The 15,725-nt window shown below is 48.9% G+C and overlaps 2 protein-coding genes across 4 annotated transcripts; both read left to right on the top strand.

Moving 5' to 3' along the window:
• The first annotated feature begins 1,263 nt into the window (after nt 1–1,263).
• On the top strand, nt 1,264–5,873 carry Pim2 (Pim-2 proto-oncogene, serine/threonine kinase). 2 transcript variants are annotated; one of them, XM_027952274.2, is made up of 6 exons: nt 1,264–1,527; nt 1,657–1,766; nt 2,558–2,608; nt 3,507–3,879; nt 4,488–4,664; nt 4,763–5,873. In XM_027952274.2, exons 1-6 carry the CDS (start codon nt 1,467–1,469, stop codon nt 4,924–4,926), a joined length of 936 nt encoding a protein of 311 aa, XP_027808075.1. In that variant the 5' UTR covers nt 1,264–1,466; the 3' UTR covers nt 4,927–5,873. The 2 variants fall into 2 exon arrangements, with proteins under 2 accessions (XP_027808075.1, XP_071462655.1); XM_071606554.1 differs by lacking the exon at nt 2,558–2,608 and having other exon boundaries at nt 1,370–1,527; nt 1,657–1,760; nt 3,501–3,879.
• Nucleotides 5,874–7,007: 1,134 nt separating this feature from the next.
• Slc35a2 (solute carrier family 35 member A2) lies at nt 7,008–15,532 on the top strand. Of its 2 annotated transcripts, none has more exons than XM_027952241.2 (5): nt 7,008–7,150; nt 8,599–8,781; nt 12,260–12,411; nt 13,323–14,059; nt 15,407–15,532. In XM_027952241.2, exons 1-5 carry the CDS (start codon nt 7,060–7,062, stop codon nt 15,432–15,434), a joined length of 1,191 nt encoding a protein of 396 aa, XP_027808042.1. In that variant the 5' UTR covers nt 7,008–7,059; the 3' UTR covers nt 15,435–15,532. The 2 variants fall into 2 exon arrangements, with proteins under 2 accessions (XP_027808042.1, XP_027808043.1); XM_027952242.3 differs by lacking the exon at nt 7,008–7,150 and adding an exon at nt 7,358–7,487.
• Nucleotides 15,533–15,725: the final 193 nt, after the last annotated feature.

The raw sequence follows: 15,725 nt of genomic DNA on the forward strand, positions 1-15,725 counted from the left end.
TAGCTATTTCTGGACAATTTGTTTCAGTGACAAGGCTGTGTGTCTGATGCCATGTGTCTGTGACCAAGTCTATGTCCACTTTTGTGACACTGCTTATATGGCTCTCAGATCACATGCCTCCCTTTGAACAATATGTGTGTGTCTAGAGCATGTGTGTATCTTCTTGTGACAGACTCTGAGTCCCTCATTTCTGGGACTGTACAAGTCTTTGGTATCTGATGGTGCCAGGTACCAATATATGACAAATTTTGTCAGTGTCTGGCAGGACATTTGTGTCATTACATAGCATTGGAGGTCTCCTGGAGTGCCTCTTTTGGTAACTCATTTCTGGACATCATTTATTGACATGTGTCTGTATGTGTGCCTATGACAAATTTACATGAATGTGTTGATGTCTCATGATGATTCTTTGTGTCTTTGGAGTGCATGTCTGTCTTCCCGGGGCATGTGAGGCCTTCTCTAACCATTTTCACAAATTTGTGCCAAAAGCTGTCTAACTGCTTCTCTACACCAGCATTTTTCCGGGTCTTTAGCCCCTCCCTCTCTCACTGGGAAGCACAATCCCCCCAACAATCACCCCCTGCTGTTCTAGATTGCAGGCTTCCTGACTGGGCCCAGGGCTGTTTCAGGTCTGATTAGGTTCTAGGCTGCAAAAACCTTGTAGTCTGGGCACCTGAACTCTGGCCTTTGAGGGGTGTGCGGTCCATAACAGTAGTCAAGTGTTATCCCTCTCTGGAAACTGGACAGGTTATTCTAGGGGCCTGATTTCAGTTTTGAGGCCAGGGCCAATGGTCGCCTGGAGGAATGGTCCTGGGTGAGAAGCACCCTTCTAGACAGGATCCTGGTTAGCCCCAGGCTCGGATTCTTAAAAGACTGTCTGGCGTTATCTCTGCGCTAATCTCGACGCTGCGGCGGCGGCAAAGCAGCTTCCTGGGAAAGGAGGCTGCGCAGTTTTTTAAGTGTACACACATACACACACCCCCACCAACAACAACCTCGCGCAACAACCAAAACAAACGCGGTTGCTGCAAAGGGATTCCCAGAACCGGTTTCCTCTTCGTGTGCGCCCCCATCATTTGCATGCAAGCCCCGCCTCCACGGAAGAACCAGGCTTGTATTTGCATAAGGGGGCACTTGAAACATTGAGGGTGGTATGCAAATAAGGGTTGGCTCCGATTGGCTGGGATACAGCAGGTGCCGCGTCCGGATTGATCAAAGCCAGGTGGGCGGAGCTGTCGCGCAGGGCGACTCTCCCGGGAGGCGCGTGCCCCAGCTCAGTAGCGTTGGGGCTGGCGCGCGCGGCGAATCTTAACGCTGCGCTGTCTGCGGACGCTTCCGGGCCACCAGTTTCCCTGCCTTCCACCCTGGCGCCCCCCAGTCCTGGCTCCCCGGCCCCGCTGCCCCGGGCTTCTACGCCCTGCGGGCTTAGCGGATTCAGCGGGCTCAATCTGCGCAGCACCTCCTCCATGTTGAACAAACCTCTGCAGGGGCTTCCTGCGCCCCCTGTGACCCCCACGCAGCCACCAGGTGAGCGCAACCTCCCCTACTGCGTCCATGTGGGGTGGGCTGGAATGGTGGGTGGCAATGCGTGGGGGAGGGAATCACGGGTGAGCTTAGCACGCAGCCACCCTGACTCCCTCGCCTCCGCCTGCGTAGGAGGCAAGGATCGGGAAGCGTTCGAGGCCGAGTATCGACTCGGCCCCCTTCTGGGGAAGGGGGGATTTGGCACCGTCTTCGCGGGACACCGCATCACAGATCGACTCCAGGTATCTACCTTGAGGGTCTTGGGAGGGTCAGGTGTATTTGGCGGGGGCGGGGATCCTGGGACTATAGGATGTTAGATGACCCAGAGAGAGCCTGCAATGTGTCTAGTAGGGTCATGAAGACCAGGATTCAGGTTGCTGGGGGTGTGAGCGCGCGTGCGCGTCTGTCGCGGTCCAGGTGGGTATGGGGGGCCAGATTTCAGGGGGGAAAATCAGGAGGTCCAAGGAGTTTGACTGGAGAGTGTGCACTTGAGGACACTAGACCCCAGGACCTAGAGAATGTGTTCATGTACGGGAAGGTGGGGGCCTAGACACGAGATCTGGGGGATCTTGGAGATAGACGTGAAGTCCTGAGGACCAGAATCCTGGTGCAGAGTTGGTGTCCTGGAGATAGGAAGGAAATTTGAGGGCTTGAGGCATCACGAAATTTCCACCTCAGGGCTTGGGCTATACCTTATTGGTAGAGTGTTTGCCCAGCATGATTAGGTTCAATCTTCAATGCGGAAAAACAAATATAAAATATGAAGAAAATGTACAACCAAATCCCTGGAAGCTGAGGGGTCCCGATGCCTAAGAGATCCCTAGGCTAGGGATGGTGGGAGAGGTGAACTTGGTTGGGGGGGGGGGGAGTCTTGTGGGGCAGGGTATTAGTCCTGGCTCATTGTGGCCTGTGGTGTGGCCGGGGACCAGAAATACTGGGGTGCTGGGAGAGTTATTGGAGGTTTTCAAGTCTCTGGACCGGGAGGGATTTGGGGGTCACCTGCTGGCCCCCTTACCTCAGCCCACTTCTCCAGGTGGCCATCAAAGTGATTCCTCGGAATCGTGTGTTGGGCTGGTCTTCCTTGGTAAGTATCCTTGGTGTGCTTCACTTATTGACTCCTTCACTAACGATGAAATCCCCCCCACTTTTTCTAAAGGATGTATAGTCCCTGGGCCCTGCTCCACCAGACCATGTTTACTACCTTGGAGTGACATACAATTCTGATTCACCTCAATTTCCCCAGAGCTCTAGATTCTCCCCTCCAACTCTTTTCTCATCCTCCTTTTAAAAGCTGCTGTGGGGGCTGCCCACAGGGCATGCTGGAGGGGAAAGAAGGGCAGAGGTCACTGGTTGCCATGGTGATGCTGGCTGCTTCTCTCCTGCCGCCTTTAGCGCTCTAACGGACATAAGGGCGGGTCTGTGCAAGCTGTAGAAGCGAAAGCGCCCTCTGGCGGGCTTTTAGGAGACTGCGCCTGCGCATGCCGTGAGACTCACAAGGAGAGGATGCACCTGCGCAGTAGCAGGAATGTGCATCTCCGTGAGAAAACGTCTGCAGCTATGCAAGTCATTGGCATGGCCGGTAGAGGGCCCCACTCAGGCAGGAAGGCTCTTTCTGACAGTCACTGCCTGACAGGGCTTAGGAGGGTTATTGAGCAGTTGTAGGTACTTGGTTACAGTTAAGTTATCGCAATAACATTGAGTATTTATTCTTTGGCAGGTCCCTTGCAGTTAATCATCATAAACTATCTGAAGGGGCTGGGGATGTGGCTCAAGCGGTAGCGCGCTCACCTGGCATGCGTGCGGCCCGGGTTCGAAAATAAATAAACTATCTGAAATAAATATTGGACACCCATATGTCAGTTCGAATTTTAGATATTTAGGCAAAATACTTCATATTTATGGAAGCCCATTTTCTGCTACATTCCCTTCTACCAACTGCTTTCCCCTGTTCAACACATATTTTCTCTCCTTTTCACCTCCAGTCAGACTCGGTCACATGCCCCCTGGAAGTGGCACTGCTATGGAAGGTGGGTGAAGGCAGTGGGCACCCTGGTGTGATCCGCCTGCTTGACTGGTTTGAGACACCAGAGGGCTTCATGCTGGTCCTTGAGAGGCCTCTGCCTGCCCAGGATCTCTTTGACTACATCACAGAGAAGGGCCCACTTGGTGAAAGCCGAAGTCGCTGCTTTTTTGGCCAGGTAGTGGCAGCTGTCCAACACTGCCATACCCGTGGAGTTGTCCATCGTGACATTAAGGATGAGAACATCCTGATAGACCTCCGCCGGGGCTGTGCCAAACTCATTGATTTTGGCTCTGGTGCCCTGCTTCATGATGAACCCTACACTGATTTTGATGGTAAGACTTCCCTAAATCTCATGGATTTTTTTTCCCTAAACCTTTGTGCTTCTGACTTTCTCACCTTGAGCTCCAGTGGTGGGTTTTCTTGTAATACTTGACCTATATTGTACCTTTATAAGGTTCTTGATTTCTAATACTGAGGAGTCTCATCCTTGGCCATCTCATAAAAAGTCTATCTTATATTGATCCAAAATCATCCTGGGCTTTTAATCTAATGAGGGGATCTTGTTATTATGAGTTATTTTATTTTTGGTAAGGGGATTCTACTGTTACTTTTGCAGTGGTGCTCTTCACTTGAGCTACATCCCCAGCCCTTTCTGTTTATATATTGAGCCAATATCTCACTAAGTTGCTGAGGTTGGCCTTGCTATCCTCCTGCCTCAGTCTCCTTAAGTATCTGGGATTACAGACTTATACTAATATGCCATGCTCTATTGTTACTTTTTAAGTGATTTTATTCTGTCAAGGAGGCTCTCCTATTTAACTGCTCTTTTTTTTGGTGATGGGACTATGATGTTATATTTACAGAGATAATGTTCTATTAAAGAGATACTGGACTAGAAGAGGGCAGCATTAGAATGACTTGACTCTTGCTTTTTGTGCAGGGACAAGGGTGTATAGCCCTCCAGAGTGGATCTCTCGACATCAGTACCATGCCCTCCCAGCCACTGTCTGGTCATTGGGTATCCTTCTCTATGACATGGTGTGTGGGGACATACCCTTTGAGAGAGACCAGGAGATTCTGGAGGCTGAGCTCCATTTTCCTGCCCACGTCTCGCCAGGTGAGGCCCTCACAGATTCCAGCCCAGCAGATTTCATCCTTCCAAGGTACTGTTACTCCTACTAATTGCAAATCTCCCCTGTGCTTCTTGGCCCACAGACTGCTGTGCCCTAATCCGCCGGTGCCTGGACCCAAAACCCTCTTCCCGACCCTCACTGGAGGAGATCCTGCTGGACCCTTGGATGCAAATACCAGCAGAGGAAGCACCCCTCAGCCCCCCCAAAGGAAGCCCTGCCCCCTCGGCCTGGTCTGCGCTTCCCTAGGCTTAGCCAGGCTCCCACTGGTTGGAATCCCATGGCTATGCCACAGGGATAGATGGACATCTGTTGACCTGGTTTTACAGGTTGTTAAAATCCAGTATTACTAAGGTCTGTGATTGGGGATTAGGGCGTAGAAGACAAGCCAAGTCTGCCCACTCCCCATTCCAATTTTGTGAAGGAGCCTTCCTCCTAGAGCCTGTGGTCCCTTATTCCGGAGGAGGGAATTCCTTGTATCTTGTTTTGCTAAGGATGGTTATTTGGTTGAAGTTATTTCCCCTTTGAGCCCCAGGACTCTTTGTTCTGACGAGTTGTAATCCCTACACTGGCACCTCCTACTACCACCACACAAACTTAGTTAAAATGCTCTCACTTGAGGCAAGGGTGCTTTCCTTAAAATACCCCAGCAGCTCTTATTTTAGTAAAAGGACCCTTTCCCTTTCCCCTAGCCTAGGGTTCCAGATTCATCAAGCTGCTTGCCAACCTTAACCCAGAATGGCTTATTCTGGGAAAGGTAATGCCCTATTGTTATCCCAGGGCTCTTTTTTTTTTCCTTCATTTTTTTTTTCTTTTTCGGTGAGGGGACCCTACTCTGTTATCCCAAGTGCTCTTATTCTGGTGAGAAGAACCTTACTTCCACAGCTTGGGGAAGGAATGGGAGATGGACACCACCGGACACCACCAGAGATTAGGATGGGATGGATGGTTTCTGGGGGATGGGCTGGGGGAAATAAGTCTTGCTGTTTGTTCTCCTGGGGACTCCCCTCTCCAACTTTTGCGATTCTTGCTGCCTCCGCCTGAGCCAGGATTGTCCAATTGCTACAATGTAAATACTTGTGTATTGGAGGGAGTGGAGCTACAAAGTGTGCCCTCCTGTCCCTTCTCCCCTGCCTGGATTATTTAAAAAGCCATGTGTGGAAACCCACTATTTAATAAAAGTAATAGAATCAGAATTGACTGGCCATGCATCTACTGTAGGCTAAGCTGAGAAGGAGATGACCTCCGTGAACCTCGGTCTTCTGTGTCATAGAGCCCTTTTATGGGTTTATTTCAGCTGAACCACAAAAATGTTTCCCCTCATTTTTAAAATATTTTTTATTAGCTATTGATGGACCTTTATTTGTTTGTTTATATGTGGTGCTCACACATGCTAGGCAAGCGCTCTACCACTGAGCCACAACTCCAGCCCTCCTCCTCAGTTTTTGTGTTTCCCAGTGTGTACAAAAGGATTCTTAGAAATGCAGTAAACATTGAGGACACTTAGGACACATCACCAAAGATGCCAGCTCAAAAGCAAGAAGACCTGTACCCTTTCCTTGAAAAAAATCCTTTTCAGAGTACTTGTAGTGTGATCAGGTTTGAGTGCTAACTGGAATATTAACTACTTCGTCCTTGGCATTTTAATATCCAGGGTGTGATGACATTTTCAACTGGTCTTAATTTCTTTCCTTGTTCTATCCTGGTTTCCTTTTGACCTCAGCTGTACCTTGGCCTACTTCCCATCAAAAGCAACTAACCTGTGAACCTCACCAATTCCCTCATTTCCTAAGGTGGCACGTTGGCCCTTAATTCCATCAACTCTCTTGTGTCTTGGCTTGCTAACCCTATACAAGTCACTGGACGCTCTCGGCGCCGCCCTCAAAACCTCCCTCCCAGAAGTTTGGGGGCGGGGCCTCGGTGGGAAGGTTCGGGGGGAGGAACTTCGGCCCAACCAGAAAGGACCTCAAGAATTTCTGATGCGGAAAGGGCCGTACCATCAGAAGAATGTCCCAATAAAGAGCCGAGGTCGAGATGTGGTTGAACCAATGAGATGAAGAGAAAGGATGGGCGGGTAGTATGGAAAGCGGCATTAGGATCTGATTGAGGGGACACTGGGGCGGATCTAGTAAGAGGTGTGGGCCAGCGCGGATCTGTAACGATGGGCTTAGAATCGCCCATGTCCTGGTTCTCCCTTTCTCAAAGAACTTTGAAACTTCCCGGGTCAGTACTTCAGCCAGCCTTTACGAAGGGCGGAGGAAAACCACCCCTTTGGCCAGGCAGGCACTCGGCTCCGCCCTCGCCTCAGAGGCCCGGAAGCGGAAGTGATTGACACGGAAGTGGCCTGCTGTTGCCGAGGGGACGGGCCGGGCAGATGCCAACATGGCAGCGGTTGGTGTTGGTGGTTCCACCGCGGCGGCCGGGCCAGGGGCGGTCTCCGCGGGGACTTTGGAGCCTGGGACCACGAGTGCGGGTGAGACGCACAGTGGCCGAGCAGTCGGCGGCGGGGCAGAGGTCGGGATCGCTAAGGGTCGGAAAGATTCCTCACTAAAGTGATAGGGAGCATCACTTTTGCAGCGGGAGTGTGTGTGTGTGTGTGTGTGTGTGTGTGCGTGCGTGTGTGCGTGCGTGTAAAAGGGAAGGGAGAACGGAACCGAGCATTGCGAGTGTGTTGGGGTGGGGAAGATACCATTCTGAGGGTGGTTGTGGGGAGAGTCCTTCCGCATTTGGAGGGTGAAGACCACTCTGAATATGGAAGAAATTTCCTTTTGGAGAGGATAAGACCATGGAGACCTTTCATTCTGAGTGCAGTAGGTCTTTTCCAATGGAAGGGAGAGATCATTCTGACGGTGTGGGAGTTCTTCCTTGAAGAAGGAAGAAACTGTTCTGAGGGTGGTTGTTCCTTCCTTATAAAGGGACCTTATAAATTGTCAGCTAGGGTGGGGCAGGCCCTTCCTTATGACTATAGGGTCCATTTTGAGGACGATGTTTGTCCTTCATTATACGTGGAAAAGACCTTTCTGTGGCGATCCCTTCCTAATGGAGGTAGAATTTATTGTATGTTGAAGTGGGAGGGTCCTTCCTTATAGGTCACAGAAAGAACATTGAGAGTGCCAGGTCCTTCCTTATAGCAGAGTGAGTTCATTGTGAGTGTGGGTAGAACAAGGAATTATTCTTTGGCTGGGGAAGGAGGGCGTGCAACGTTAGGAGGACAGAACGTGTAATATAGGGAAGTATTTCCTTATATGGTTGAGGGAACCAGACCATTCTTAGTGGGGTTACTGTTCATTATATGAGGTTCAGTCCTTGGGACAATGGGGGAGATGAGAGAAATACCATTTCTTTGGGGTTGGACATACCTTAAACAATAGTCCCATTCCTTGTATTTGGGGTATTTTTCTTTACATGACCCTCATTAAACAAGACCATCATTTCATATAAATTCCCAATTTGTTCATCCATAAAATGGGAATCTTCATAGTTTCTTAAGAATCAGGGTGATGTAAGAGTCTATTGAGGAAATCTGTAAGATTCCTTTACCTGGCGATAGGCACCCAGTGAGCACTATCAATAAATGTTGAGAATGTAGTTGTTGGTATTCTGTTAGAGAGATAGGGAGGGGAGATGGGGTGGATGTCTAGGGCCTGCCCTAGCCATTTCCTGACATCTCAGCAAGGATTCAAGATATGAGCTGGACAGAATGGACCTACTTGTCCGTTTTTAGCTCTCCTGCCTGTGGTTGAAGGAATGGAAGCAGGTAGGGGTCAATCCCTCATTGGGTCAGGGTGGACAGGCAGATGGAGGAAGTTGCAGTGGCTCAGATAATCCTGGTTGAAAAGGGAGAGGGGTTGGGTGGTGGTTTGGCTATGCCCCAGTAGCTTCTGACCCCCTCCTATCCCCCGTCCCTTCCATTCCCCACAGCTCACCGGCGCCTCAAGTACATATCCCTAGCTGTGCTGGTGGTCCAGAATGCCTCCCTCATCCTCAGCATCCGCTACGCCCGCACGCTGCCTGGGGATCGCTTCTTTGCCACAACTGCTGTGGTCATGGCCGAAGTGCTCAAAGGTCTCACCTGCCTCCTGCTGCTCTTCGCACAGAAGAGGGGTACGAGCCAGGGAGGGGTTGTTGGGAAGGACTCCCCACATACCTGTATGTGTTCACATGGAGGGTTTGCTGTGTGAGTATCCCCATGTCTGTGAACCTGCCTGGGGATTATGTAAGTGCACCTAAGCTTCTTTGCCTTCCACAGCATCTACACTTTTATACCCCTAATAAGTCGGGGATGTAGGAATGAGATCGTACACCCATGAGGTAGCAGGGAACTCACATAGTGATTGATTGATTTACCTTTAACTTTGTGTAATGGAGAATTCCAAACTTAGACAAAATTAGAGAATGATAAAATAGTAAAATATCCATGTATCCATCCCCCAGATTTACAATTATCAACTCATGGCCACTTTGCTCTGAAACAGCATCAATGGTTATCCAGTCAGTGCTAGCCAATATGTCTGTCTATGTAGTTCTCCTCATATCTCAAAGTAAATCCTTCCTTAATTTATTTTTTTATTTGTTTTAATTTGTCCTTATTATCTTTATGCTGTTGTTGTTTTTGCGGTACTCTGGATTGAACCCTGGGCTTTTCACATTCTAGGCAAGTGCTATACCACTGAGCTATGTTCTAAATCCCCCTTATTGTCATGGATAAGTTATTTGATACATATTTTTTAAGGATAATACCAGTGAGGTGTGGTGGCACACACCTATAGTACCAGCTACTCAGAAGGTTGAGGCAGGAGTATTTTTTGAGTTCAGGAATTCAGAGTCAGGTGCAGTGACACACACCCATAATTCCAGCAACTTGGGAGGCTGAAGTAGGAGGATTGCAAGTTCAAAACCAGTCTCAGAAATTTAGCGAGGCCCTAACCAACTTAGTGAGAACCTGTCTTAAAATAAAAAGGGCTAGTGATGTGGTTTAGTGGTTAAGCACCCTTGGGTTCAATTCCTTGTACCAAAAAAAAAAAAAAATCAGAAATTAATATTCAAATATTCAATCTGAATTCAAATTTATGATGATTTCTTAAGTGTCATAAAAGTTTTTAAAATGCCAGGCATGGTGGTACATGACTGTAATCCCAGCAGCTTGGGAAACTGAGGCAGGTGAATGTTAGTTCAAAGGCTTGTCCTCATAGGATAACATTTGAGATGGGAAATGAGAGATAGCTAAAGACTGCATCACAGGCCTTCAGCTTTTTCCCACCAGTGCTGGGCATTTAACCCAGGGGTAGGGGTATGTTTCTCCCAGCCCTTTTAAAAAAAATTATGTTGAGGCAGGGTCCTGATAAGTTGCCCAGGCAACTCAAACTTTGGATCTTCCTGCTTCAGCCTCTTGAGTGGCTGGGATTACAGGCATGCATGACTATGCCCAGCCAGGCCTTTTTTTTTTTTTTTTTTGTGGTGCTGGGGATGGAATCTAGGGCCTTGTGCATGGGAGGCAAGCACTCTACCAACTGAGCTATATCCCCAGCATCCCCAGCCAGGCTTTTAGCTCTTATCTACAATTTTAATTTGTTTTTCTTTTATTTGAAACAGAGTCTCCATGGTATGTTTCAAAGCCTGATCTACTCAAACTTGTAGGTTCAAGCCATCCTCTTGCCTTAGCCTCCTGAGTAGGTGAGGCTTGGGTTCCATTCCAGCACTGCACAAAAAAAAGAAAGAAAGAAAGAAAAGGAAAAAGTAGCCTGACCTAATGTGGACCTCTTGGTAGACTGTTTTTTATTTTCCCATTTGGTGTGAATATTCACAGTTCACCACAGTAATATGAATATGCACATTTATGCTTGTTTATGGCATACAATCTTGTTACCTTATTTATTTGGAGTACTGGGGATTGTATGCCTGGAATCCCAGCTGCTTGGGAGGTTTGGGCAGAAGAATCACAAATCCTAGGCCAGCCTGGACAACTTAGTGAGACTTTGTTTAAAAATAAAGCAAAAAAGAAAGGTCTGGGGGCTGGGTACAGTGATGCACACCTGTAATCCAGTGACTTGGGAAGCTGAGGCAGGAGGATAGCAAGTTGGAGACCAACCTTGACAATTTAACAATACCCTCTCTCAAAGATTTTTTTAAGGGACTGACACCATCATGATAGTGTCCATCTATAATCCCAGCAACTCAGGAGGCTTAGGCAGGAGGTTTGCAATTTTGAGGCCAGCCTCGACAACTTAGCAAGGCCCCAAGTAACTTAGTGAGACCCTGTCTCAAAAAATAAAAAGGACTGGTTAAGTGCCCCTGGGTTCAATCCCCAGTACCAAAAAGTTTAAAAAAGGGGCTGTGGATGTAGGTTTTCCCCAGTACACAAAAAAGCGGGGCTGGTGTATAGATCAGTGGTCAAATACTTCTCTAGCACGTGTGAGGCCTTGGGTTTAATCTCCAGCACCAAAAGAAAAAGGAAAGAAAGAAAAAAATTGAGGTGAGCTTTGCAAAGGCTGTGTTGATGATTCTCAGTAGGTCACTGGAACAGGTTCTGGCCAGACTTCTGCTTAATAATCAAGACTGCATTAATCCATGGGTCAGGGGAAACTGATTGGTGTGTCTAGGGCTGGCTCCTGCTCACATGTGGCTTTGGGCCACTAAGGAGCTAAAATAGTATAAGTCTAAAAATCTAGCCTTGAGATGGAGTTTATCTCAGTAGTAGCATGCATGAGATCCTAGGTTCCATCTCTAGTACCAAAACATAAAACAACTAGTCTGAAACTTCCCCTGTTTGGAATATGACTTTCCACCCGAACTCCAGGGCTTCTACTTCATAAGTTCCTGGATAGTGATGATTTTTTCATTGTACAAACATGTATTAAGTGCTTACTTTGAATGGGGTTCTATGCCAGGGTGGTGGGCTCTCAGGTGAATGAAGTGTGCTCTATGATTATCAGACACAGTGTGATGGATAATTTGTGTGTGTGTGTGTGGTGCTGGGGATTGGACCCAGAGTCTTGTACATACTAGGCAAGCACCCTACCTACATCCTCAGCCCTTTTTCCTATTTTATTTTGAGACAGGGTCTCGCCAAGTTGTCAGGGCTATCCTTGAACTTGGGATCCTCCTGCCAAAGCCTTTTAAGTAGCTGGGAATAGAAGCATGTGACAGCACACCCTGTTTGAATGATTCTTCTGGGGACATTTTATTTTCTTTTTCTTTTTTGGCAGTGCTGGGTATAGAAACTTGGGACTCTGCCTGCTAGACAGGTGCCTTGCTACTGAACTACCCCCAACTCCTTTTGCAGTGAATAAACTTAGTATCAGAAAGGCTTCCTAGAGATATATTTGTACCATAGGGAGAAACTGAACACAAATGCTGGAGATGTAGCTCAGTAGTAGAATACATAGTTAACATGCACAAGGTCCTGGATTCAATCTCTAGCACTGAAAAAAAAAAAAACAAAAAACTTGAGCCCCAGACCTCATTCTAACCCCTAGGGTATTGGGTAGGTGGGGGAGGGCAGGAGCCAGGCCTGGTCTCAAACTTTAGGGGATCCCTATCTTTGACAGTCTTTGTTAAAAGGGACTCTCCTTCTCCCACCTAGGTAACGTGAAGCACCTGGTTCTTTTCCTCCACGAGGCTGTCTTGGTGCAGTATGTGGACACACTAAAGCTTGCAGTGCCCTCTCTCATCTACACCTTGCAAAATAACCTTCAGTATGTTGCCATCTCCAATTTACCAGCTGCCACTTTCCAGGTGAGCCCTGAGCCCAGTATGGCCCCAAGGGAACTGGCTGGGTTGGGGGATAGAGGGTAGGATGGGGAATGAGCTGCAGAAAGCAGGGGCTGTGTCATTTGGGACTCCCTGTCATCTGGAACTCCCTCAATCACAGTGTCCTCATCTGTGAGAACTGGGAATAGGGGATGCTCATGGGGATGCTGGGATGACTGAAAGAAATACCTGGAAAGAATCCTAGGTTAGATATTCATGGGCAACCTTGTTAAATAGAGAGCCAGGATTCTAGGGCTGAATTGCCTGGGTTCAAATCTCAATTCTGCTACTTTACAGCTGTGTGATTTGGGGGCAAGTCACCTAATGTCTTTATGCCTGAGTTTCTTAGTTTATGTATCTTTGAATTGGAGGTTACAATGATGCCCACCTTCCTATGGTGGTTTCATGAGAATTAAGTGAACTTATTTACATAGTGTTTAGATCCACACCAGCACCTACAATGCACTATGTAAATATTTGCTGGTTTTATTGTTGTTGTGGTTGACTCATTTGTATCCAGATTTCCCTCATCACAAAACCTACCTGCTGTAAGATGGTTTATATACTTTAGCCTTATTTTACAGATGAGATTGCCAGGGCTCAGACAGGGCAAATGCTTTGTCCCTGATCACACAGCCAGAAAATGCGATAGGGATGTGAACTTGGGTGTAGCTTGGGACTTCCTGGCACCACCACCCTTTGTGTACTCTCTGGGAGGGTCCTTGGACCCTTGAACCACAACTCAACCAATGGCTAGTGACTGGCTCTTTTTGCTATTTTTATTTTCACCCATTGACATCCAGTGTCCCTCCATTGTGCCACAGTGGGTGCTGTCCCCCTACACGCACCTACTGGGACTCAGGATGAGCCCTCAATATCTTCCACGTCACTCACAGGTGACGTACCAACTGAAGATCCTGACCACAGCACTGTTCTCCGTGCTCATGCTCAATCGCAGCCTCTCCCGGCTACAGTGGGCCTCCCTGCTGCTCCTCTTCACTGGTGTCGCCATTGTCCAGGCACAGCAAGCAGGTGGGGGTGGCCCACGGCCACTGGATCAGAACCCAGGGGCTGGCCTAGCAGCTGTTGTGGCCTCCTGCCTCTCCTCCGGCTTTGCAGGTGTCTACTTTGAGAAGATCCTCAAAGGCAGCTCAGGGTCCGTATGGCTTCGCAACCTGCAACTGGGCCTCTTTGGCACAGCATTGGGCCTAGTAGGGCTCTGGTGGGCTGAGGGTACTGCTGTGGCCCGCCGTGGCTTCTTCTTTGGGTACACGCCTGCCGTCTGGGGCGTAGTACTTAACCAAGCCTTTGGCGGGTTGCTGGTGGCTGTTGTTGTCAAGTACGCTGACAACATCCTCAAGGGCTTTGCCACCTCCCTGTCCATTGTGCTGTCCACTGTTGCCTCCATCCGCCTCTTTGGCTTCCACTTGGACCCATTGTTTGCCCTTGGCGCTGGCCTCGTCATTGGTGCAGTCTACCTCTACAGCCTTCCCCGAGGTGCAGTCAAAGCCATAGCTTCTACTTCTGCCTCTGCCTCTGGGCCCTGCATTCACCAGCAGCCTCCAGGGCAACCACCACCACCGCAGCTGTCCTCCCACCGAGGAGACCTCATCACGGAGCCCTTTCTGCCAAAGTCAGTGCTGGTGAAGTGAGGGCTGGTGGCGGGGGGTGGGGGGGACAGGGAGGGGGGACGGGGTGAAGGATGTCAGGCATCTGTAGGAACCAAGTCATCGCCAGGGCCTGGCTCCTCTGGGGTTGGAAGATGGTCTTTTCTCCCAGGACACTGAGACTTCTGGGGGGCGGGGGGCGGGGCTAGGGCTGGGTGTCAACATGAACCCCTCCTGGTAGATTGACATTCCCCATGAGGGGGTTTTTAGAGCTGCTTCCTCTGCCCCAGTCTAACCTCTTTAGGCATAGGGTTGGGAAAATGGTCATTCAAGGCATTTTGTCTTGTCTACCCACCCCTGTTAGCTGGAGGTGTCTTGTCTCTCATGTCTGGGACAGTCCCTTCCAGTCATCCCTCCAATTTTGTAAAGACAGACTGGACAAAAGCTCTTTAGTAATGACTAATGCCTACCTGTGGGGTTCTGTTTCCCATCCTTTGAGGCCTTCTCTCCTCCCTTACCATCACCCTGGGTCCTGTTGGCTTGGTCTCTTTTGTGGCCTTGGGGCAGCTTCCCTGGCACTGAGACCCTTAAAGATGGGCCTGCTGCAAACACCCAGGGCAAGAAAGAGGCCCAAGCTGAGAGTTTGCATCTGGGGGAGGGTGCAGTAGGGGCCATTTGTTTTTTAGTCATTTGGGGATTTGTGGTATAATCAGATCATTAATGATCCAGAGTGTGGGAAGTGGGGAAGGGAGGTCCTTGAAGTGGCTAAATCTCATTGAACTTAAGACACTGACAATTGCCAGATGCAGGGTTATTTTCTGAGAAGAAAATTAAAGCTGCCAATCTCACTTTTGCTACCCCGTTGGCTGTATTATGAGGTACCCTTACTTCAAGGTGGGGTGTCTCAGAATTGATGAGCCGTGAAACCTGCTCCCTGCACTCCCCAAAGCTTATTAACCCCTTAACTGTATCCCAGGGGATGTGTGTGGATGTGTGTGTGTATGTATGTGTGTGTGTGTGTGTGTGTATACATGTGTGCACGCACACATGTGCTCATGGGAGATGCCTGGGCTGTCTTTGCTATATGTAAATAGGGCCACTGGATCTTTATTTTATTAATTTGTCTGATTTTTTGGTTTGTTTTCTAAAGAACTGTAATGAACAAATGTCAGGATACCCAATGCCAAATAAAGATGTTGTATTTATTTAGTCCATGTGTAGCTTTCTGACCCAGTGGGCCCTCTCCGCATAAGCACTGTTACTAACCCCAGGACTACCAGCCTTACTGCCACCACCCTCGCTTGCCTAGGAAACCCGACTGCTAGCCCACCCCAGCTTTCTGTGTTTCTCTTTCCTCCCCATTCCCACCACAGGTTGCTCACCAAGGTGAAAGGTTCGTAGCCGCCGGGATTGAAGACGTTGGCCTGGCGTCGTTCTCCCTTCTTGCCCTGGCCCAGCTGGGACCAAACTCTGATCAGTATTAGGGGTAGGGTGAGGCAGACATCGAACTCCCTATCCACACTGCCCCTGCTCCCATGCGGGGCAGACGTGACTAAGCTTTCTTTGTTAATGTCCCACCTCAGCCCTCAGCCCTTGCCACCCCAGTATTATTTCTTAGGTGAGTTTTGCAAATAAAATGTGTTTTGGATCTTGCCAGCTTGGGTTGGGGAGCCTGAAAAGAGTGAGAGGGAG

Source organism: Marmota flaviventris, chromosome X (assembly GCF_047511675.1).
Source record: "Marmota flaviventris isolate mMarFla1 chromosome X, mMarFla1.hap1, whole genome shotgun sequence".
Taxonomy (NCBI): domain Eukaryota; kingdom Metazoa; phylum Chordata; class Mammalia; order Rodentia; family Sciuridae; genus Marmota; species Marmota flaviventris.